The sequence below is a fragment of the Sapajus apella genome, unplaced genomic scaffold, assembly GCF_009761245.1.
Source record: "Sapajus apella isolate SASKATOON/1434 unplaced genomic scaffold, GSC_monkey_1.0 scaffold56, whole genome shotgun sequence".
Taxonomy (NCBI): Eukaryota; Metazoa; Chordata; class Mammalia; order Primates; family Cebidae; genus Sapajus; species Sapajus apella.
This window is the reverse complement of record NW_022436996.1, coordinates 4866271-4890009: the sequence shown is the minus strand read 5'-3', so window position 1 is coordinate 4890009 and position 23739 is coordinate 4866271. Positions and strand designations below refer to the sequence as shown.

The window sequence follows — 23739 nt, the reverse complement described above, 5'->3', positions numbered from 1 at the left end:
TTCATGAGAGGGTTATACAAATCAAAAGCTGTAAGTGAATAGGATCTACCAAGTTCTTCTGCAGACAGAGGTGCTATCACGGGGGATGCGGTTGGTGTGGTATGGATGGGAAAGAGAAACAGAAAGAAGAAAAGAGAATTAAAGAGAAATACATGAAGCTATAAGAAGCGTTTCTTGTCTATTTTCCTCATGCTGATTTATTCACCTGGATCAAGACGAGGAAAAGCACACGGGGTCTAAATCATCAAAATAGTTGCAAGATAAGGCAGCAGGCTTCAAGAGCCTGTTTCTCTTCCTTTCCGTTCTCAACGCCGGTTCTGTGTAACATGGCCTGCAGCATAGACTGTGCATGTAGAATCCTTAGTGCCTGACCCCCCTGCCATATATAAACAAGGTTGGTAAATAAGGGGCAAGACTCACATTCGACCAATGATTCTGCAGGCTGGACTAAAACTCGAGGGCCCTAAACACTCATCAAATCAGCTTGCCTCTCCTGTTTGCAATTCCAGAACGATACTTTTGTAACTAATAAAAGCACCTCATGTGTGCTGAAGTATCTTTCCCTCACATATTCTGAGCGCAAAATTCTATATATGTTCACGGGGGCTGGAACACTTTTCCTTTAACTGTGATTCTTGTTCTGATTACTAGCATTCTGAATGCACACTTGGCCTGTGCACTGTGCGGCCTGTGCAGCTCCTCCTGGCTGCCCCCAGAAGAGGATTTCAAGCCTGTCATCTTCAGCTCACAGCAGCCTTGGTGGAGTGGGTTCCAAACTAGCTCTTGATGACAGCTCAAAGCCAGCCTCTTAGGAGTCTCTTTAGAGCAATGGGGTGTGCATTTCAACACAATTTAAGTATAAAGTGCAGGTAAACATAAGAGTGTTATTTTAAAATAAATTTGCTAAAGCATTGATTCTCTTCTGCCTTCTTCCTTCTCCTCTGTCCTCCCTCTACTGTCCTCTTTCAGACCCATACTCCTCCTCTGTGGCTTTATTAATCCTGGGTAGAAAACATCTCACAAAACCTGTTCTCTTCACATGTTTAAGAAGCCTTCGAGCATTGACACACATTTTCCTCTAGATTTTCTAGTTGAAGAAATGTGCAAAAATCCATAAAAATCCCAAATACACTGGTATTTTTCCCAGAGTCATGGACAATAGCAAATAAGAATCAGGTGGGAAAGCTTAATGATTTTCTTTTTGGCTTATGAGCTACAGGCAGCCATATGTGTTTTAAAGGTTAGGTACATAAAAGAAGTTTTGGGGTTTCCTCTCTATAACGATTGATTTGCCCTCTCAGGTGCTCCATGCTCTAAGTAAAGCTGATAGGATTGGTCTCTCAGTATGCTTATGTCAAAGATGAGAATCTGATTCTTAGCAACTTCTCCTGGTGCAAGAGTCGGGCAGTGGAAGAACCAGGAGTGCAGTGTGTCCTACAGAAACACTTTTGGCTGTGAAATAATTCCTGGCTGAAAGAGGCTAAGCCCAGGGGCTTCTGTCTGGGATGGGAGGAGAATTCTGGTTTTAATTCAGTAACTACACGCTATACTCAGGGTGTGTAGCCTTGCAAACACTGGCCCCTCCTTCTCATGGTTTCAAAAAGGCTACAGCACCTTTGGACATCAAATCCTCACACAACTATGACTATGTCTGAAGACAGAAAACAGGAGGAAGTGCTGTTGGCAGGCCAGGGGAGGGGTTCCTCCTCTGACCACTCTCTTTTACCAGAGAGAAAAATAATCTTTGCCATCGTCTCCCAGAAAACCTTTTGTTTCTGCTTCATCAGGCAGATATCCTTAACTTGTGGATATTCTATATTGGCAGGGAAATAAGTGAGAAGGGATATGAGTGCAGCTCTGGGGCAACCAAGGAAAGGTTGTTCATACCAGCAGGTATTTCATTAAGAGGGAAAAATACATGAACCATGCTCGCAGGAAAATGCATATCGTTTCTTCTTGAAAAACAACAACAACCTTCTAGTCTTATCCAAAGCACTAATTGGATGAAAAATGTCAAGCTTTTCCTAGTGTTCAGTGCGATACAAACCTAGGGCTGTTTCTAAGTGGAGGAGCAATAGAAGATAGCATTGTAGAACTCTTCTGCAATGTTCTGAGAAGTTAGATATGACAAATACCATGAAGGAAAATGATAAGGTGACATTATCCCTGAGCTAAAAGTCACTGAATCTGGGACAAGGTAAGGGCTAGTCAACTTGTGGAGCTCTCCAGCCCCCTTTTCAAGGAAGATTTTAAGACAAACTCGAATTGCATTAAACTTAGTGATCATTATTTTTCCTCAAAGATCAACGACTTCAATGGGAGAGAGAAGAGTCTGTGGATCACTTGCTTACATTCTCTTCCTATAGCTGTGAAAATTGATTAAGAAATTGCTAGCATTCCACTTGAATAGTAGAAACCAAGAGTTGAGTGTGGTTTATTCACTGAGATGCTCTATGCATTGGAGATGCCATCATTTTAAAAACATCATGGAGACTGCTTTTAATCATATGGATAAATCCAAGCAGGCTGCCTTGCCAAGAAATCGGGAGCTACCCATGGAGTTCTGGGCCTGAAGTTTTTTGATTGGTAGACTTCATGCAATGTAGATGTAATCAGTGAATAACAACTGAGTATTGGCCAAGCACGGTGGCTCTTGCCTATATTACCAGCACTTTGGGAGGTCAAGGCGGGCAGATCATCTGAGGTCAGGAGTTTGAGACCAGGCTGGCCAACATGGCAAAACCCCATCGTCTACTAAAGGTACAAAATTAGCCAGGCATGGTGGCGCATGCCTGTAATCCCAGCTACTTGGGAGGCTGAGGCATGAGAATCACTTGAACCCATGAGGCAGAAGTTGCAATGAGCTGAGATTGTGCCATTGCACTCCAGCCTGGGCAAAAAGAGTGAAAATCCATCTCAAAAAAAAAAAAAAAAAAGTGAGTACCTATTCCAAGTTTTTCAGTGAAGCACCCCTCTGTGCATACCATCCAAGGATTGGTAGTATAACCAGGTGTCTTATTGGAAGTTTTATGTTTTATCTTGGAGTACTCATGAGTTTGGTATTCCATATCCTGGTATATTTGGATTGGATAATTTTATGTCATTTGATAAAATTGCCTACTCAAGGAAGATAGTTATCTTAGGGATTTGAATATCTCAATTGGGAAACTCAGCATTCACTGAGGCCACAATCAACCATTTACATCTCATTTTGAGTTCAGCTGAAGTTGTGGATGATACCAGAGCCTTGAGAGAGAGAAACTGAAAAAGGAATCCTGAAAGGCAGATGTGAATATCGCCTTACACTGCTTCTTCTTTTACTTCAAGATGGCTAAGAAAGCCTTCAAAGTCCTTTCAAAGCATTAATTTATCCAACTTTTCCCACAAAGACTGAAATGGGTCTGCATAAATGATGTAATTTGGGTATTGTTGGGTTATAAAGAAGCACAATGGCGGTGATTATGGGTGCGCTGCAGAGGACTGAGTTAATGAAACCCATCAGGGACTCAGAGCACAAATTTAGGGAACAAACAGGACCCACCTCATCCTGCTGCAGCTGAGAGTCAATGTTGCTGCTGCTGCTGTGAGTGAGGAAAAGGCTGTTCAAATTGCAGGCTCATGTGACTCATGGATTTATTTAGCCAATGGGCAATTTCAGTTTACCTCTCAAACAAAATATAAATATAAGTAATTGTTGGGAGAATTACTTTTTTGAGTACCAAATTACTATGATTTGAAATGCAATTAGTAGTATAGACAAACCTATTTTTCCCCTTTATGAGAAGGAAATTGTTCGGAAATGGGTATAGTGCTGCTGATAAAGTTACAGTCCGCAGTGAATTAAATTACCCACAAGAAGCAGATACATGGCTTCATTTCAGTTTTATTGCTCTTAATGTAATCTGTTTTCATTAATGAGAACTCACATATATGCATGAGTCAGGGCTCTGCACTGATATCTCTTGTGTGGGGTATTTCTTTTTCCAGGTTAGGTCTCATTCTCCATATTTAAGATCTATTGTGTGTATATATTGATGTTTACCTATAAATACTAAATATGTGCATGTGGTTCAGAGAATATGTTAAAATTCAAGAAAAACTACTGATCTACCTAAAGTAGCATCAATCCATTTTTTAAGTTTGTAGATATTTCCATTTGTGCACTGAAATATAGAGGTTATCTTAAGTGATGGTGAAAAATAAAATTAAATGGATTTTATAATGAACACCTTAGTGTGCTTTAAAGGAGTGGATTTGGGAATATTAAGTTCATAAAAATCAGTTTTTGACTTAAATATGTTTATTAACTTTATTGATTTTTAATTAAGGACAGGATTTTTTTTTATTGCATTAAAAAAGTAATGAGTCCAAACCAGAGGCACTGAGGATTTTTTTATGAAATCAATTTTTGAAAGTAAGGCTTTATTTTTTCTTTGCAATTCTGCAGAGTTCTTCTGCCAAATTGCATATATTCTGGAAAGATAGTAAAGGATCTCTGCTGAGGAACAAAGTCAGAGTATCTCAGATAAGCCGCAACAGCTGTGGTATCCTAGTTTGACCATATCTTTGCCTCTGCTTTGAGAATTCCCTTTTGACTACTACCTTCTTTCTGACATAAGCCTTAAACCTCAATTCAAGGATGAAACAGCATCTGAAAATGTCCTGCCAAGACCAACTGGGCTCCGTTCCTTTTTGATTCTGAAAAAAGTCTTAGCAAAGAGGAAAAAAAAAAAAAAAAAAAACCTCCCTCATTTAAATGGTTTATTTTTCTTCTTGAAAAATCCTTAGACTTAGGAGAATCCTTGTTCAATACTTTAAAGGTGCAAGCTGTTATCTGAGACCTAAGCAAACATTTGGGACACCTTGGTGCCATGAAGAAAATTGCTCTAGTACATTGCTCTAGTGTGGTGGTTCTCAGACTTGTGCATGCATCAGAATCATCTGGAGAGCTTGTTAAATGCAGCTTGCCCGGCCCTAGCCCTGAGTTTCTGTTTCAGTTGGTCTGGGATAGGGCCCGTGAATCTGCTTTCCAAAAAGTCTCTAGATGATACTTTCACTGCTGTTGAAGGAAACAACCCTTTGAAAGCTGCTGTATGAGTGGATTAGAAATGCTACTTAGCGCTTTTACAATAAATAAATTACAGCTTTATTGTGAACACATTTGTGATCTAGTGGCTTCTAACAGTCCTTTTGTAGTAAGTCTGTAGTAAGTGCTGCAAATGTACCAAAATGAGCAAGAAATTGAGAAAATGGCACCTATTCACGAAAGGAAAGCATTATCAGTCTGATGATTTGTAGTATCAGTCTGGCTTTACTTCGAGGAGCGTTGACTATCTTTGCATGAAAGCAAGCTCACTTCAGTTCATCATTTCATCCTTAGAACGTAGCACAATGAATGGCACATCGTCAGCACTCAGGTGTTAACCGAGTAAGGGAAGCGCCTACCAGAATCACTGACTTCGCTATGCCATTTTTCATGCATTGATTTGGCTTTAATGACACAAGCATGCAGTTTAGCCAGTTACTGCCAGCGACTTACACATTTCTGCTGATTAATTGTGATTCAGCTGGTCTACACTGGGTTCGGCTAAGAGACTCTGCTTTGTGCTCCCCAGTTATCTGGCTTATCCCCAGGCTGTGGGTTGTATTAAGGTCTTCTCCAAGTGTGTTTGTTCTGGGGACCAGGCCAAAGCATCAGCTGCTAACAGGGGCATGTTTTTGCATGGTGGGTCATCAGAGTGCAGAAGCCAGCCAGGCTACAAAAGCAACTGCAAAGCCTCTGCCCGCATCATGTCCATGCACATTCCATTGCCGCAAGTAAGTCACATGGCCAATCTCAAACTCAGGATGGGAGTAGGTGTGGGGGGACAGGTTGAGATACTTCCCTGCAGGGGGCATGGAGAGGTGGGGAGTAATATTTGCTGAACTACATTTCAGTCTGTTCCAGTTCTGAATATGGAAGTAATGGCTTATTTCATTTAGGACTCAGAGATGAGTGTTTGGGAGCGGGATATTTATAGGTTGGAAGCTTAATCACATGCTCAACTTTGTCACGCACTTGAAGGAAGAGGCTGCTACTCAGGCTGCCCCACTGAACATCTGAACAGGTGGTTTGTCAAGTAAAGGAAGACCCTTCTCTCCTTCCTCCTTACATCTCAAAGTCATTATGTGGTTGGAAGAAGAGATGGAAGAATGCACTGGAATCTGCAGTGCTTGGACCTGGAGGCCAATTTGCTGTTTTTTTTTTTTACTTTGTTTTGCCATTTCTGGCAGACAAGCCATCTCTTTCACGGGTGAATTAAGTTGTGCTCACACTCAGTCCTCCCTAAATCTTACTCCAGATGCACATTTTAGAAATTCACTGTGTCTCCTTCCTTTATTTGTAACTGCCGTAATTTTTAGTGAAGTCCAGTTTTCAATTTTCTGTAACTGTTTCTACGAGCCTGCAGGAGAGTTCTAATTCGTGTGGTGGGATTTGATGAGGTGGTGCTGGCTCCGTTTTGCTGCTGTCCAGAACAGAACTTGCATTTGGCTGGCCCTATCTTTACCCATTTTGGGTTCAATGTTGCTTTGGAGTCAAACCCTGAGAATGCCTCTGGGTGACCTGATGCCAATGCCCCCTGGAGACAGTCTGAGCCTGGTGCTCCCTGGGGTTCACACTCAGTTCTAAGGTTGACCATACTGCAAGCAGGACGTGGTCCTTCACAAGGCTTGCCAGTGGTCACCAGAGAGAACAGACACAAGCTTTCTCTTCTTCCAGGATGCAGCCATCACCTCTGCTAGTTAAAAAATTAAAGCATGAAAGTGCAGAGACTCATTCCTGTCACTCTAACCTTGAAGGGAAGCATATTTAACTTAATTGACCAGACCCTGAGAAGTGTGTGGCTTGAAAAGGGCAAGGCACTCTAGGGTCATTTTGGAGCAGAAGTCATATCTCTTTTAATCTAATAAAGCTTGATCTATGAACTAAGATGTTTCAGAGAACAACATGATTATGGTCAAATGGTCACCAAGGACAAACAGAAACAGCGGAGTGTCTTCTGAACCTCATGCTCCAAAAAACCTAAGAGCCTTGAGAAGCACTGTGGAAACTCTCATTGTATCACGAGAAAATGGGAAATGGCAGGAGTCTGTACCACCTCTATGGTGAGAAGTAATCATGTGGATAATTTCTGAGGCAATGTTGGTAGGGCTGGGGAAGATCTGATATATGTTCAGAGGGCAATAAGGAATTTTGAGAGAAAATAATATATATTATACATATAGCTTACAGATACTGATCCAGAGAAGGGACGTGACAGAAGGACAGTTAGAAAGTGGGAGAAAAGGAGGAGTAGATTATGGTTAAATGTAGAAATGCAGGTGAAAGAACTAAGGGAGAATTCTAGAGGAAGGTGGGAAGGTTGTGGGCGACCCTCCAAGAGGCCACAGAGAAAAAACATGGGGTGAGGTTGGCACCAGCCATTGAGTAGGATCAAAGCTTGTAGAGCTCACCTGGCAAGAAACCTTAACACTTGTGTTGATCAACCACTGTGTTTGCGTACATGACGTTGGTGTAGTTAGTTGTATTTGTTTTGAACTGTGTGTAAAATCCAAGCAGTTACACAATGGTAGGGATAAAAACCAGGGAAATGTGCTTTTGGGAGATTGAAGCTTAACTTTACTGATTTTAGAGAGAGGCTGTTCATCTCTGCTCACTGCAACCTCCGCCTCCCATGTTCAAGCGATTCTTCTGCTTCAGCGTTCCATGTAGCTGGGGCTAGGGGCGTGCACCAACACTGCTGGCTAATTTCCGTATTTTCAGTAGAGACGGGGTTTCACCATATTGGCCAGGCTGGTCTTGAACTCTTGACCTTGTGATCTGCCCACCTTGATCTTCTAAAGTGCTGGGATTACAAGCGTGAGCCACTGCGCCCAGCCCACTTTACTCTTTTATATATGGGACCACAGAGTCCTGACACCCTCAACTTCAATGTGTGTATCAGCGCTTAAGCCAAATTAGGATGTGTGAATGAATAGACAAGAATGCACACACGCACGAGGTATAGAACCTTCTTTAAAATGTCCCCAGGAGCATGGCATTCAGTGTGCAAGTTGCGAGAGTGTAGCCAAGCTCTTTTCGAGTTGGGTAAAGGGCGCTCCATCTGGATCGTCCTTGAGGAACATCCTCCTGTTCATCCATGTTTTTTTCAGTCCTCCCCAGCATCCATCCTGTCTCCTTTCACACCTGCATCTTTCAGAGTCACGCTCCTTCCTGCCCACCTCCCCTGCCCTCCATTTCTCCTGCTTCATTGTTAGATTTGCTTCCCAGCACAAATTTTTACTTCAACCATTTCCCTTGTTGCTTATGAGTTTTAAAGTGATTTCATTTCATAATTTTAAGTAGAAATCTCTTATCATATTTTCTTAGAGATTTTAAACTTTGGCTAAATTATAATTTTAATACCTACAATACCTTGGGAATATAATTTTTAAAAGTGGCACATATGCCTTATCCCACAATAGTATTCATCTGTGATTAACATGCACACATCTATGAAGTATTATATATCATCAACTATTCTGTGTAATTATTGTATTTTGTATACACTATGTTAGTACGACATGCTTTTAGTTTGTGTAAAAATATGTATGCGTATTTCATACATAGCGTGCGTATATCGCATAAGTGGGACCCTAACTGCATTTATATTTAATGAAATGTCAGGATCCCGATGCTTCAGTGAACAGCATGAGCTTTCTTTCATGTCCATGTGAGGAGAGGCAGCTTCCTCCCATCAAAAGCGCAGCTGGGGCTGAGGAGGAGGATGAGGGCAAGGTTTTCTATCTATCTAATTGTGATGACTTTTTTTTTTTTTTTGAGACGGAGTTTCACTCATGTTACCCAGGCTGGAGTGCAATGGCGCGATCTCGGCTCACCGCAACCTCCGCCTCCTGGGTTCAGGCAATTCTCCTGCCTCAGCCTCCTGAGTAGCTGGGATTACAGGCACGCGCCACCATGCCCAGCTAATGTTTTGTATTTTTAGTAGAGACGGGGTTTCACTGTGTTGACCAGGATGGTCTCGATCTCTTGACCTCGTGATCCACCCGCCTCGGCCTCCCAAAGTGCTGGGATTACAGGCTTGAGCCACCGCGCCCGGCCGTGATGACTTTTAAAGTTTAGTTTTATGGCTCTGCTGCCTCTGTCTTCAAAGTCAAATGAAGCAGCTGAAGCTCTCCCCACCCCAGACCCGCTCGGTGTCCTCTCCCGTGCAGCAAGTCTTGCTTAGCTGTTGGAATCCTGGTTTTACTTGGTTTTGTATTTGCTGTTAAAAAAGAAGTGTTTTTTAAGCTGATGTTTCTTCATAGTAAAGAGAAACTACTGTGGAGTAAATAGAAGAGCGTGGTACAAATTTTCGTTAAAGCTGAAAACTACACCCTGGATTGAGAGTTTGGGGAAGGGAGGCAGGTGGAAGGGACTGAAGGAGGTCTCTTCACAGGAGACTTGTTCCCGGCAACCAGTTTCTCCCCCGCAGTTAGGGAAATAGAAGGAGCAGGCAGTTTCCGGCCCAGGCGGGCCACTCCCTGGGCTGCTGCGGTGCCAGGACTGGCTGGGGGTGAGCCTGCAGTCGGCCTTGCGCGTGGCGGCCTAGGCTGTTACTTTGAAACCCTAAGTGGAAACAGGCGTGGAAACCCGGGAGGAGCAGGGAGCCCCACGCAGTCCTGGGAGATGAAGCCAATGCCCTGCCTCGTTGTGGAAGGGGGCGGCGGAGTGGGCGGGAGTGGGGTCTCACGGGTCCCCCCTCTGGAGTTGGGGGTTCCCGGTCCCGGTTCGCGCTCTGGATGGGATAGGTCCCTCCCGGCCGCGAAGGGCCGCAAACGGGAGCGGGAAAGGGCGCGCTAGGAGGACGTGGGGAGGAGACGAGAGGGACGCGCGCCCGGCAACTCCAGAAGGACAGCGAGGAGGACCGGTGGGAGCAGGAGAGGGCGCGGGAGGCCGGGCCTGGGGCCTCGGAGGCGCGGAGCCGGCTGGCGCGGGTGTCCACACCGGGGCGCTGGAGCGCGCCTTCCTGCGGCGGGGCGGGCGGGGAGCCCGAGCGCACGGCGAGCGGAGCCACGTAGCCCTCCCTCGCTCTCGGCTGGCGGGCTGCGCAGGCTTTGGAAAAGTTGCCGGCAGCCCGAGAGCCGAGCCTCCGCCCGCGTTCATAATGAGGAAGGAGTCGCGGTCACGGCCCGGCTGGCTGCTGGGAGCAGCGCCCCCGAGGGGCGCCCCGGCCTCTGGGCCTCCGCCACCGCCCCGCGACCTCTCCTGCCCTCCCCCGGAGAGGGGGGCGCAGGGACTGGGCGGTTTCGGAGGGAGCCAGGCTGTGGAGGGAGGGCGGCCTCCGCGCCAGCGTCGCCCGACCACCCTGCGCCCTCCTCGCGGCTCTCCCTCGCCCCATTCGCACCCCAGGGCCTCGGGGTCTCTGTTGTTGCTTCAAGTTAGGCAAGAGGAGCTGGGGGCCCGGGGAGCCCTCGGAGGGAACCCGGCGCTGTAGCGCGCGTGGCTGGGGCGCCCCGGGGCCGGCCCCACCTTCAGTCGCCCCCCGGCTTGTCCGCCTCGACCTCCGTGTTCCCTCGCCTCGTCCGTTCGCGGGCTTCGGGGCACGACCTTCCGCAGGGCCCGGGCACTCGGAGCTCCCCCGGCTCCTCCAGTCCTCGCCCCCGCACGGTCCCCGCCCCTGCATCCTCTTCATGCACCCCCGCCCTCGTCCGCTTTTGTGCGTCCCCCGGCCCCCTTCGGGCTGCCAGTCCCTGTCGTCCCTGCGGGCGCCGGCCCCGGGCGCTGGGAGGAGGCCGGTGGGGAGGGGGCGGAGGGGCCCGGGTGGGGGAGGAGCCGCGCGCGGGGCCTGGGGGCGGGGAGCGGCGAGCGCGCTCGGAATGTGTGCCGGTCTCTAGGTGGTGCCAAATTCTGGGGCCTAGGCATTTCCCTCGCTTTATGTTTTTGGATTTTTCCTTCCTTCCATCTCTTTGATTAGGCCGTACGTGGCCTTGGCAAGGAGTTGGGGGAAAAAAAATCAAAACAGGAACGAGAGAAAGCACAGTCAGACCCCGGCTTCGCCAGCCGCCGGGGAGGGGGCGGAGGAGGCTGAGCCCGGCAGAGTCGCCAGCGGAGACTCGCGAGTGGCGCGCGGGAGGAGCGGCCGCCGGCGCCGGGCTTGCCTTGCTGCTGCTGCTGCTGCTGCTGCTGCTACCTCCCCACCGCCTTTTTTTTGTTTTTTTTTTTTTTTTTTATCTGGAGCGGGGTGGGAGTGGGAACCCTAGAGAGAGAGAAAGCAAAATATTCAAAAGCCCCAAAGACAGCCAGCAGGAGCGCGCGGTGCCCGATGGCTTCGCTGTACCAGAGGTTCACCGGCAAGATCAACACCTCGCGGTCCTTCCCCGCGCCCCCGGAGGCCAGTCACCTCCTGGGCGGCCAGGGGCCCGAGGAGGACGGTGGCGCGGGGGCCAAGCCCCTCGGCCCGCGGGTGCAGGCGGCGGCGCCCCGGGAGCGCGGCGGCGGCGGCGGCGGCGGCTCGGGTGGCCGGCCCCGGTTCCAGTACCAGGCGCGGAGCGATGGTGACGAGGAGGACGTAAGAGCTTCTTGGGGGCGGGGGGCGGCGGCGGGGGCTCCGGGCCAAGCGTGCGGCTGCGAGACGGGTTGGCCAAGGGGCATCTGGGGGGTAGGAGCGGGCGCCCTCCCCCTCCCCCACGACTCCCCGGGCACCCCCAGACACGCTCCCTGGCGCCAGATCGCGGTCAACGCCACTGTCCATCCGGGAGGGCGCGGGTCTGTGTCTGTGGCCGCGGCGGCCGAGAATTGGTGGCTGGAGGGAGCAGGGTTTGGGTGCTGCGCCTGCTGGGATCTGGAATTCGTGCGTTCCCTGGATGCGTGGATGTCTGTTTTTAATGGCATGCTGCTATGGCTCCTGAGGAGAGAATTCGATCGGCCTGGGCTTACGAGTTGGTTTATTTATTTTTTATTTATTTCGTGCTCCGGGAACACAGTCTCAGGCGCCTTCTCTCCCTCCCACCTGTGTCTGGAATCTCCATCGTGCCCCTTCTCGCCTCCCCTTTCTGTCCCTTGTCTCAATGCCTCTCTTTCCTCTTCTTACTTCTCTCAGACACTTTTCCCCCCCAGCGGTGGTGGTGGTGATTATCCTTTCCGGAAAAAAAATACCAAAGTACTGGCATCTGAACTCCAACCCTCTGTCCCAGGGCCCAGCTCTTCTGCTGAGAGACGTCACTGTGTCTGTCTCCCCTCCCAGGCTTGGACTGGCACCTCTGCCTTAGACCCTGTTCCCTGAAAACTTCTCCAACAGCACATTTCCTACTCTTCTTGGGGTGGAAGCCCGGTTTCAAAGGTTGGATTTGCATATCGCCCTAGTAACCAATGACTCATTCGGGGCAGGAGCGGGACCTTAGATGGACGAGTTTAACCACCTCCTGCGGATCCCTTTCAGGGAGGCAGAGGGCTGCTAGGACTTAGAAGGAAGGAAACTGTGCTTGTTCTTTGAGGCCTCTCTTCCCAGGGAAAAGAGGAAAATCCCTGACAGGCTCTCGACAGGCAGGTCTGTCTTGGCTGGTACAGCTCTTAGACACACACAACCAGGCTGTTTCACACCTGCGCCTTTTAAGCAAGGCCCTGCCGTCCCAGGGTTCCCACACCGGCCTCTCAGTTAGTCTACCCTGATATAACCAGTGCCCTGCACTGAGCAGGAGGTTTTGGTCATCACCTGTGAGCCACACTATTTCCCTGTTTGATATTTCTTTAGTGCAAAAGTTGTGTATGCGTGGGGGCGGGGGCAGGGGAGCGGCACGAGGCATTGGGTGATTTCCCAGGGACAATTCCAAATTGCCAGATATTATGAAATCAGTGAGGTTTTGCTGTTGTTACTGGAAGTTTTTATTTTACGAATGAAGGATGTGGAAACTTTAATGGAGATTACAAAACTTTGTGGGAGATGTGGTTTGCACACACAGGTACACACCCCCCTAGAGCCCTGCATCAGATCTTGCATGAGGTTTTCTGATTTCCTCCTGCATCATTTCCAGAGTCCCCTGATTGAACAGGGAGATCTCCAAGACATGTCCCTCACGTTGATGGGCCAAGTCCTGAGGGAAATGGACAGATTCTTTCGTCATCCTGATTAAGGAGCTACAAGTCTCTGACGAATGGTTTAATTGGAGGAGGGTGAAGAGTTCTGGAGGATTAAACTACTGAGAGTCTTGGGGAAGACAGTTAAGCTGCAATGCAAACAAAAAGATGTACTTTTTGCCTTAAATCTGACTTAAAATTGTTGAATTGTGGGGAGTGAGAACAATGTACAGTTTTTTTCTCAACAGGCTCTAGGTGTCGCTAGGAGAAAGGAAAGGCAAGAGCTCTGAATTTTATTTCAGATGATCTCCATCTTTTAAAAACATTCTTAACTTGGAGATACATGTCCTTCTTTTCATGGTGTCATTTGTCTAGAAATGAATCTCAGACAAACACAGGTGTCCCGAGAAACAAATCAAGGATATAACGTCCTTTTTTTTTTTTTTTGATGGGGCTCTAAACAGCGTCTCTAACTTAGATGTAAGTCCCAATATCATGCTTTTTTTTTTTTCCTCTGGAAAATACACCATGTGTGCATGCGTGTGTGCAGGTGGGCGTGTATTGTGTGTTTATATAGTGTACTCAGAGTATATGTACACATATGTACAACATGCCCATTATCTGTACATATATATCTGGCATACATCTGCAAAATGCATTGCACATATGTCCTTTAAGTTTACAATGTATAATTAAACCCACGACACAGGCAGAATGCTGCATGCTTTAAAAGAAAAAAAAAAAAAAAAAAAAAAAAAAAACTTTTATGCACTCTTCTTAGAAAAGTTACTCAGAATTGGAAAAATTATGCCCCCAAATTTACTAAAAGATAGATGAACATATCAACATATCAAACCACTTTTCCTCCAGGAACAAAACCTTCAATTTGCTTAGGTATATTAAAAAAAAAAAAAAGACACCAGGTACAAAAACTGCTTTTTAGATACAGATACTTCTCAAGACTGAAGACTCTTGAGCAATCATTTTGCTACCCAAGTTTAAAGCTGAAGATATGCAATAAATTAGAAACACATTGCCTTTTTTTTTTTTTTTTTTTGCAGAGGCGGAGTTTTGCGATGGAGTCTTACTCTGTCGCCCAGGCTGGAGTGCAGTGGCTATATCTAGGCTCACTGTAACTTACCTCCGCCTCCCAGGTTCAAACAGTTCTCCTGCCTCGGCCTCCCGAGTAGCTGGGGTTACAGGCGTGTGCCACCAAGCCCTGCTAATTTTTTGTATTTTTAGCAGAGGCGGAGTTTCACCATGCTAGCCAGGTTGGTCTCGATCTCCTGACCTTGTGATCCGCCCGCTTCGGCCTCCCAAAGCGCTAGGATTTCAGATGTGAGCCACCGCGCCCAGGCCACATTGCATTTTACTGCGTGTGGTGCGACTGTTGACACCCCAAGACAAACCCTAGCTTTTGTTTTCCACACCTGCACGCGTTTGGGATTGCTGCTGCTTCGGTGGGAGCTGTCTGAGGTGCTGAAATCTTCTCGTGGCTTAGTGCTGGAGAAATCTCCATCACTTTTTGCAGTCCTGATCCCAAGGCTGGTGGCTGTATTGTTGTTTTCTGGGTTGTCAGGGAAAACTGTTCCAAGATACAGGAACAGCTTCCATGCCGTGGTCGCTAAGATGATGGTAAGCAGCATACCTTTACAATCCTTACGACTTTATACCTCTTGTCCTTCTGTGTAGAAATTGAGAAATAAAATATAGTTCTTTGCTTCTGTGCATGTGTGTACACCTACGTGCCTGAGTGTGACAAGGATGGGCAATTACCCAGCCACACCCCAAATACAATTTCTGGTAGTCTCTAACAAGGATAACACAGGTAAGGTCTAACTAGATCTACACAGAAAAATAAAATGCAGAGATAGAATGGCTGGGAACGGACTAACAATGCATGGTCTAAATGCACAAACGATACAGGCAACCAAGGGACTTCCCACCTGTGTAGCTCCACAGGAAACCTGTTTTGGGTGTGTCAGTACTAACATGCAAAGTCTGACCTGGAAATCGAAATAAAACCAGAACGTCTTTTCTATCCATTTCCTTGTAAATCTTAGATTTATTTAATTATAAAGTCAGTTACTTGGGCAACTCCTCTGAGGAATCAATAGCCATTCTGATTTAAAATTCATTGTGTAGGTTTAAAAATAAGTTGACTCTTAAAGGAATTGTTACTGGAAGTGACGTTTAGTGGAATTTAGTAACTTTGATTTGGATTAACTGTGGCTAATTTTAAAATGCTGAACTTTGTCATGCTCCTGCTTGAACATTTCTTTTTAGTTTTTAAAAAGGGTTTTGGGGGTCTTCTGTATCATCCAAGCAGTCGTTTTGTTAAGGTTAAACGGTGTGCTCCTGTTCATTTTTGGTGACTCATGGCTTCCTAACAATACAAATGTGATGACAACAGGATTTTAAAACAGCAATTTGGTTAAAACTGGGATAGACTGACAAATCACTGCCCATGATGTTCACCAGCCTTGGAAGGTCCAATCTCGTCATTCTGCATGTCTTTGGCAACCAACCCATCTTCTTTCCTCCACCTTGGATTTCATTGGTATAACGTCAGCATTCTATTAACGTGTCCTTGGGATCTGTCAACCTTATGATTTCTTAACTCTCTTGCCCCCACAAATACATTTATATACTCTATTTCTTTTCTTCTGTTTCAACTATAATTAAAAATTTTTTAACTTCACATGATTTTCCTGATAAATGAGACAAAGGCTGAATCTTTCAACTCTCTACCTGATCCCATCGCTCTCATCACTGATAGGACCAATGCTTAGTGTGCTCACCTACAGAATAGCCATGGGATGTTGCAGGGGCGTAGAGAGTTGCAATGTTGCCCTTTCCTCATCCCAGGGGCACCTACAAAGTGGGTGCCATGAGGCCAGGCCCTGAGAAGTGCTCAGTGAATACATGCTGCTGCTCTTGCTAATAATGTTACCCCTTCATCTCTCCTCCTTCATTTCCTTCTTCTTTACTTGCAGGTAGAAAAAAGGATTGCCTTCATTGGCCTCTACCACTAGCTCTGGCTTACTGTCCTGTTTTTCTTTCTGATTTTATTATCCAACTTCTCAAGCAAGGAGTCTACTGCTGATTCTACTTCCTTGTTAACAATCCTCTTTTTCTCATCTTGCTTGGATGCAAACATCCATTCTGTACCGTCTTCACTATGGAAACTGTACACAGAATGTCAGCGATGTCCTCTTAGTTACCTGATATTATGACCTGTGTGATCCCTCCTTAGTCTTGATGTTGTTCCAGCTCTTGCTCTTGACAACTGCCACCTGCTTGTCCCACTTTTGTATGTTGCGTTTTTCTCAGTGTTACATGAACTCAGCCTTCGAGTTCTTTGGTGCATCACTTTTTTCTCCTGTCCCTTATGTAGGAAGGCCAAGGAACCTGCTACCTTCCTAAGGTTTGGTCTACTGTATTTTATGTCTTACCTTTCTGGCTTTCTTCTGAAGGTAAATGGTCTGCCCTTATAAAAAGAGTCAAACACATTCTGTAGTGTCTACATTAGAAGATGGTTAAAATAGCTTTGCTGCCCTGATGTACATCCAGCATTTCTTCTGAGGTAAGTTGCTTTTCTGTTTTGCAGAATTGGAGGATTCTGGGATTGCTAGGACCCTGGGGATCTCCATCTTGATCTCTCTTCCAAGCTTTTGTACCAGAGGCCCAGCAGCTAAAAGATTGTGTTTGTGGTGTTGACAAGATATTCACACAGAATACCTCCCTGACTTTATTGATCATATCCCCTTTTTTATATCTGCTTATTGCAAGTAACTTTCCAGCCGAATCCCCTCATTCCTGCTACTTGTATTTCTATTTCTTCCACGTCTTTGCATGGCACCCAATGTTGGTAAGCATGCATAAGTTAAGTTGCATTCTCCTAATGTCTTGGTTTCTTTCTTGTAACATTAAGTATTTCACTAGATGAGCTTTGAAGTTCCCTTGTGGTCCTCTCGTGCTGCATAATAGCACCCTGCTGGATACAGCTGCCGTCTTCCTGAGAAGTTTAATGTTTGTGCTTCAGAATATAGTGAACACATAGAAAGTGTTTATTGCCCAAAACAGCCTCACAGTGAAAGCTTTGGTAACGTGAATAATCAGCTAACATTTTAAATATAATTCCACCTAAATAAAAAATTTGGTGAAATTGTAATGTATCTATAACAGAATTACACAAAATTCTGATTACTATTCCAGCCCAGAAAATGCAGTCGTAATGAGGAAACGGTCTCTGTTACAAGTAACATATTGACCGACAGAAAGAGGCTGTGCTGGCTGAATGATGGCTGCAGCCAAATATAGCATCAGAAATACCTTACCTCTGCATTGCACCTGGTGATTCTCAAAGCGCTGCCACGTGTGTCTCATTTCACCTTCACAGTTACCTTGGCTAGGGAGGAAAACCATAACCTAGAGCTAGGCTTTTAGGCCGAAATATTAGTAAGGGTAAGGCTGATTTCTTTTCATTTGGATGGATCAGTTGTCACTTGTGAATTAGAGCAAACACATTTCAATATGCTCACAAGCCTTTGCTCTCTGGAGCCAGACAAAAAAGTATGTTTGTGAAAAAGCAACAGTATATCTTCCCAGGGGATTTGAGTTCTGTGTTAGGAGCACAGGGTTTCCAGGGAGCATGCAAGTCTGTTTTCCATGGCATGCCTCTTTTCATTGCCACCAATGCACTTTTCCATCATTTACTTGTATATGTTACCTGTAGATTTAATGAGAGCTAGAGCATTAAAATAGCATCATATTAATCTATATTTTTGACAGTGGAATCAACACATTTTCCCACATAAAATTCATATTCTAGGGTCACTAGGTAGACAGGAATTTTTCTAAATGTTGGCTTTTGGAAGTCATTTCCTTCATAAAATAGAGCTTACGTATTTCTTACCCAAAACTTTTTCTTCTTTAGGGTCAGAATGATTAGTGAGTTTAATTTTTGCAAGCAACCGGCAGGACTTGCTAAGTGAGATATACATGCTGATTGTATATAAGCCTGTTCCTTTTAATTACTCTAATGATAACAATGCATTAATCAAGCACATGAGAAATGCTTCTCTGCAATATACAATATTGATTCCTTTCATAGAGCACTGCCTATAAGAATAATAGTCACTATAATCTTCTTAAAATTAAATTGTTTAATAAATCCAGTGTTAAGGGCACAAGTGCCCATGTGCCCAGTTATGATTTTGCTTCCATTTCAAGCACATTGGTTTGATTTTACACACATGTAAAAAAAAACCAGCCTTTCTCATGAACAACTGCTGGAACATCTGTCTCTAAAATGATCTAATATTATGCAATTATCTGAAATTGAAAAATTTTTAAATTGACATCTAATTTTATAAACAAGAAGACTATAGGAAATTATGTGAATGGTTGTAAGGAAATCGTTTGCAACCTTTTTTGGACCTCAGAAAACTTCAGCTTCTCTCCTCACACCTGTGTTCTTTTTAGCATATTTCACTTTATTGTAATTGAGTTGGGGAATTATGTCACTGAGTTTAAAAATGTACGAACGCTTTAAAATGTAACAGTCTAAAATATTTTGGTTCTAAATGGGTGTGCTAATTGCTGAAGCAGAAAAATAAACCCATAATTTTGCCAGAATAGCATCAGATTTTGCCCTGACTTGGTTTCCTCAATAGTTTTACTTTTTTTTCCCTTTATATATTACTTCCTTTGTTTTCCAGCAACATTTACATCCATTTGAAGCACAATATGTGCTTAGTTTTGCCCCCTGGTTGACACATATACATATATATATATATATATAAAATGAGGTGTGTGTAAGTATGTATATATATATATGTGCTTATACATATACATATATGCACCTACACACACACACACATTTTCTAGGAAGATCAGAGACACATAGGCCCATGAGGTCCAGATGGTAGAATTTCTGGTGGTGGCAGGACATTGAGGAATATCCTGCTTCCCAGAGTTGGTGTATGTGAGTCTACGGTGGAGAACATGTGTTGATAGCAGGCATTGGGGGAGGGGAACTAAAGAGGAACGCAAACCAGAGATGTAAGAATCCCTGCAGAAATGGAGGAAAGACAGAGGGTCCTACAGGCTCAAGTAATTTGTTCTCAAGTCCTGAAACAGCCTTGATCTTTAAAAGCAAAAAGCCAATTTTACTACTTTACTTTCATTCAGCCCTGTACTTGTAGGTAAACAACTTGAAGACATTTAGAATGTAATGAAATCATCCTAGCAATATGCCCAATAAAAATCACACACACACACACACAATTCTAAGGAAACTTAAGGATTTTCCAGGTCATCAAAGTCATTGTAAAATCCAATTTTTAATTGTCTATAGTGTTTAGATTTCATTTTGGCATCAGCTTTTAGATAATTTGGGGTCAAATTTAACAATGCCTGTGTTATGACATTAAAAAAGATGGAATGGGGATATAGGTATCTTTCCACCCTGGAAATGAGAAAACCAAAGAATCCGTTCCCTCTCCACTTGTTCACTCTTGTCCGGAGATTTTGTGTAAAGGCAGAACCATTGGGATTGAAGTTTTTGTGCAACAATGGGATCTTTGTTAGATTATCCATCATATATTGATCTAATTACATGTAACGATTATGTGTGATACACATGCTATATTTGAAATGACATCAGCCAAAAGGAGAGCATGGATGAGATACACTGGGAGCATGGAGTGAGCGAGGAATTGAAGGTGGAGGAGTGCTAGCAAAAGTCTCTGACCTCCATCTCCCTAACCATTTTGTTCATGACGCTCAACTTTCTAAACTGTATTCAAACTCTGGAAATGCTTCATGCAAAAGTCCGTCTAATAATTGTTAACCATTAAAAACCTAAAAATGAGACATTTCCATAAAAGCCTTGAGAGGTGAAGTTATTTTCTACATTTGAAGATTTTTAGAGTTGTTGGGTATTTACAGCCTCTGGGGCAGCCCGTCCCCGACATGAGTAGCTCGGATGACAAGTACTGGAGGCGCATGTCTTCCTCAGCCTCCCTGTAGCTCCTGCTCATGGACCCTCATTTTCCCATGGCTTCTGAGCAAGGGCAGCAGCATCCTCCTGCCTGAAGCAGACAACCTCACGCAGTCCTGTGTCCTCCCTTCTCCTTGTCCTCCTGCTGCCAAAGGACCAGAGCCCCCTCAGCACCCTGACCAGCCTTCCCAGGAACATTCACGGAGGGAATGCAGGTGGTTTTCTAGCCACCTGGCTTAGGTTAAATAGCACCTAGCTACTTGCCCAGGTGAGCTGCTAGGTTCTTCCTCCTACTCATTGTATCCTTTCCAATTTGCAAAGCACACCCTCCATCGGCAGGTTTGAGTAAAATGTGCCTCAGGGAATCGCTGAATCCAGGGTAACCCTCTGCTAGGGCACCTGCCCATGCTTCCTCACACTAAGCACACACTGCCAGCTAGAGCATCCCCTCCCGGGAAGCAGGCTCAGCTTAGACTCTTCTGAGGATAACTGTTAGGTGGAGGGTTGGGGAAGGGGGAGATGCCAGAGGGCTGCAAATGCAGAAACAGCAGCGAATCCAGTTTGGTTCAGACTTTTCCAAGTTTGAACTCCAGCTAAGTGTTTGGAGAGGACTGGCTTCTCACCTGGGTGGGTGTGGGGGTTGTGAATGCGGCTCTGCAAACATCTCCAGGTCTGTGGCACCTGGGGGGTGTGCTGGTGTTCCTCCGCCGCCTCACACAGGCGTAGCTGTGCAATTCCTTTTGGCAGATGAGATGGGAGTGGAAGTGAGAGTAGCCCTTCGAAGTGCAGGCTTTAAAAGCCAGCGTGTGATTTCCGTCTGTCATGGAAACCAGCAATATTCCAGGGAGCCGCAGCTGCAGAAGCGAGATAGAAACTTTGGCTCATAAATTGCTGAAATTGTATCACTACAGGAGAGCCTAGCCTGTGCCGACTGCTGCGTAGGTTAATATTAATGTAGATGAGTCTCCATTCCTTTCTGGGCCCAGGTGCATTCTCCTCTACAGGCAAGATCAGTGGTCTCCCAATTTCTGTGGGGAGTGCCTTCTTCCTTCCTGTATCTCACTTAAAGCGTTTCTGTTCCCAAAGAGGCTGAAATGGAAGTTGGCCCCAGGAAGGCAACTGACCTTGGAGAGTGTGGCTCTCAGGAGCCCCTTTCTTTAGGGAGCATGTCTTGTTGGGTGGGAGGGAACAGAACAAGAAGGTGCTGGTTCCCCAGAAGGCAGGTGCATGCATTCACAGGGTGTGTGGGGTTTGGGATCAGGGTGCAGGAAGGGTCGGCAGGAGAAGGACGGTATAGGCAGATTACTAGATAGTGACAATGAAAGCAAACGATGCACCTCTGGAATGTTTCTGAGGGTTTCTAAGGGTCAGAAATGAGGCTTTTGGGCCTTGGCCTGGAGACCCTGCAAGGCAGAGAAGTCAAGAATCCCACAGGGAGGCTTTCCAGGGTTGAACATCCCAGTGTGGAAAATAAAACAACTATGTACCTTAATCCGTGGTACAGGCTGTGCTCTTCCATTTTATGTGGATTCACGACAAGGTTGTTTCCAATTTAGAAACTGAAGGTTACATGTCATCATCTAAATAGTGGGAAACATTAGCAGAAACACACAGCTTTAGCACGTAGTACTTTCTCCCCCCAATCAGTGTTCTGACGGTCGCAACTGAATCTCCATTTTGTATGTGGAAAGGGTGTCACGGATTTCTCTTCCTTCTTTCCAGGATTTTAGTTCTTCTGAATAGATAGGAAATTCAGCCCCTAAATTTCCCTACATCTGGTTATCTGTCAAAAGGAGAGGGGGCATTGTTTCTATGGAAACAGGAGCTGCTGTGATGGGCAGGGGCCGCCGGGCTCCTTGTTGGGCGGCTGGCCTTGCTGAATACGAAATCATCAATACGCTTCCTCATTGTCCTCAGGCTCCAGTGAGATCATATCAATCGGCAAGGCTGCTTTTTCTGCAGGTACAAGAGAGTACCTGAGCAGAATCCTAACGTTTCTTCTGCACCAGCTGCTGCATGATCTTTTTAATCCTGCTGCCTCTGGTCCACCTGCTTCTTATTTTACCCCAACCGTGGGAAAAATGTAGTCCTGTTCATACAGCCTGCACCTGGGCTAATCCCAGTGTCTCCAAAGCAGGGGAGGACCTTGAGTGGTCATTTCTGGTCCTGTGTGTCCACCACCCCGGTATCTATCCCACATCTGAGGGTCATGTTCCCACTGCAACAGGACACCCAGAAAAGCTTGCCCCATCGTTGGCCACGAGCTGCCTTCCTCTCGCCCAAACCCAGCCAAACCTGTTGCAGTCCCAGTCATTACCTTGGGTTCTAATCTTACTTGAGACATTCGGTTTTTTTCTTTGTTTGGACAAGGTGGCCCAGGCTGGAGTGCAATGGCATGATCTCAGCTCCCTGCAGCCTCAACTTCCCAGGCTCAGGTGACCCTCCCACCTAAGCCTCCCAGGTAGCTGGGGCTACAGGCACACACCTCCCTGCTGGGCTATTTTTTGTACTTTTAGTAGAGATGAGATTTCACCACAGAGCCCAGGCTAGGGCCTTCACTTTTTAGGGTGCCCTTGCCACTGTCAGGATCTGCCTCTTGTCACTCCCCAGGTTGTGAGCCATGCAGGGGTCCCTCGTTTCAGAGCAAAAGCCACAGTTCCTGTAATGATGTGAAGGCATGAGGTGATCCACCCCTCATCTGCCTGACCACACCTGCCCCTACTCTGTTTGAGCCCAGGGTTGCCTCACTGTCCCCTGGTCACACCAGGCATGGCAGGCTCTCACACAGCGGCAACTCCATCTGCTCGGCCTTCTTCCCCTGCATCCACCCAACTGGCTCCCTCATGCCCTCTGCGGAAGCTTTTGCTCCAGCGTCACTTTCTCAGTGACATCTCGGCTGACCCCCTGTGCAAAATGATAGTTCCTGGTACTCCTCCCCCTCGCCTCCATTGTTTTTCTCTCAGCATCGTATTTACCGCCTCCTAGTATTTTATATAATGTACTTATTAGGACTCCTTTTATTTCTGTCTTCCCCCTGGTGAGCTGAGCCTATTGTAAGGCTTTGGCTGTTTTGCTGTCTGATACATCCCGGTGCCTAGCACAGAGCCTGATGCATCAAAGTTCTCAATAACTATCTGTTGAATGAGTGAGCGAATGAATGCAATCTTGCCTAAAAAATCTTTGATCACTTCTGTCTGAATGATCACCATTCTCTTAAACCTGTTTTCCAAATATTGGCTGAAGTGGAAAGAGTTCTGAAATTAGAACTTTGACCCTTCAGTATGGCTGCTTACATGTGTCTACACACGGATTCTCCTCATATCAGGATTTTATTGCATGATTCTGGGCAAGCTCTTCTGCCTGTCCAATGTAGGACCATAGCTGAGCAGACAAAGTAATTACTAGGGAAACAGCAGAATTCATTTCTGTAGGACCTGCTTAAATTTTTTAGTATTTGGCATTTGCAATATTTTATACTTCCTTTCTGAGCGAAAACAAGTATACGTGCAAATTTTCCATGGATGACTACTTTCTTGACTTTTTCGTAATTATCAGACAAACTAGCAGACAAAGGTCTCATAAGGAAGAATGCAAGATTTTGGGAAGAGAGTCCTATAAATATAGCAACATGACAAGT

General features: G+C 45.7%; 1 protein-coding gene across 3 annotated transcripts in view; it reads left to right on the top strand.

Annotated features, from left to right (window-relative positions):
• DPP6 (dipeptidyl peptidase like 6) overlaps nt 1-23739 on the top strand; it is a 1109512-nt gene that overhangs the window by 271049 nt on the left and 814724 nt on the right. Inside the window, exon 1 of one of the 3 annotated variants that reach the window (XM_032245215.1) lies at nt 10902-11591. The exons of the other annotated variants lie outside the window; for them this stretch is intronic. Within the exon in view, the coding sequence (XP_032101106.1) occupies nt 11346-11591 (246 nt within the window). The 5' untranslated portion in view covers nt 10902-11345. Of the gene's footprint in view, nt 1-10901; nt 11592-23739 lie in introns of those variants that run through there. 3 annotated transcript variants of the gene reach the window in all.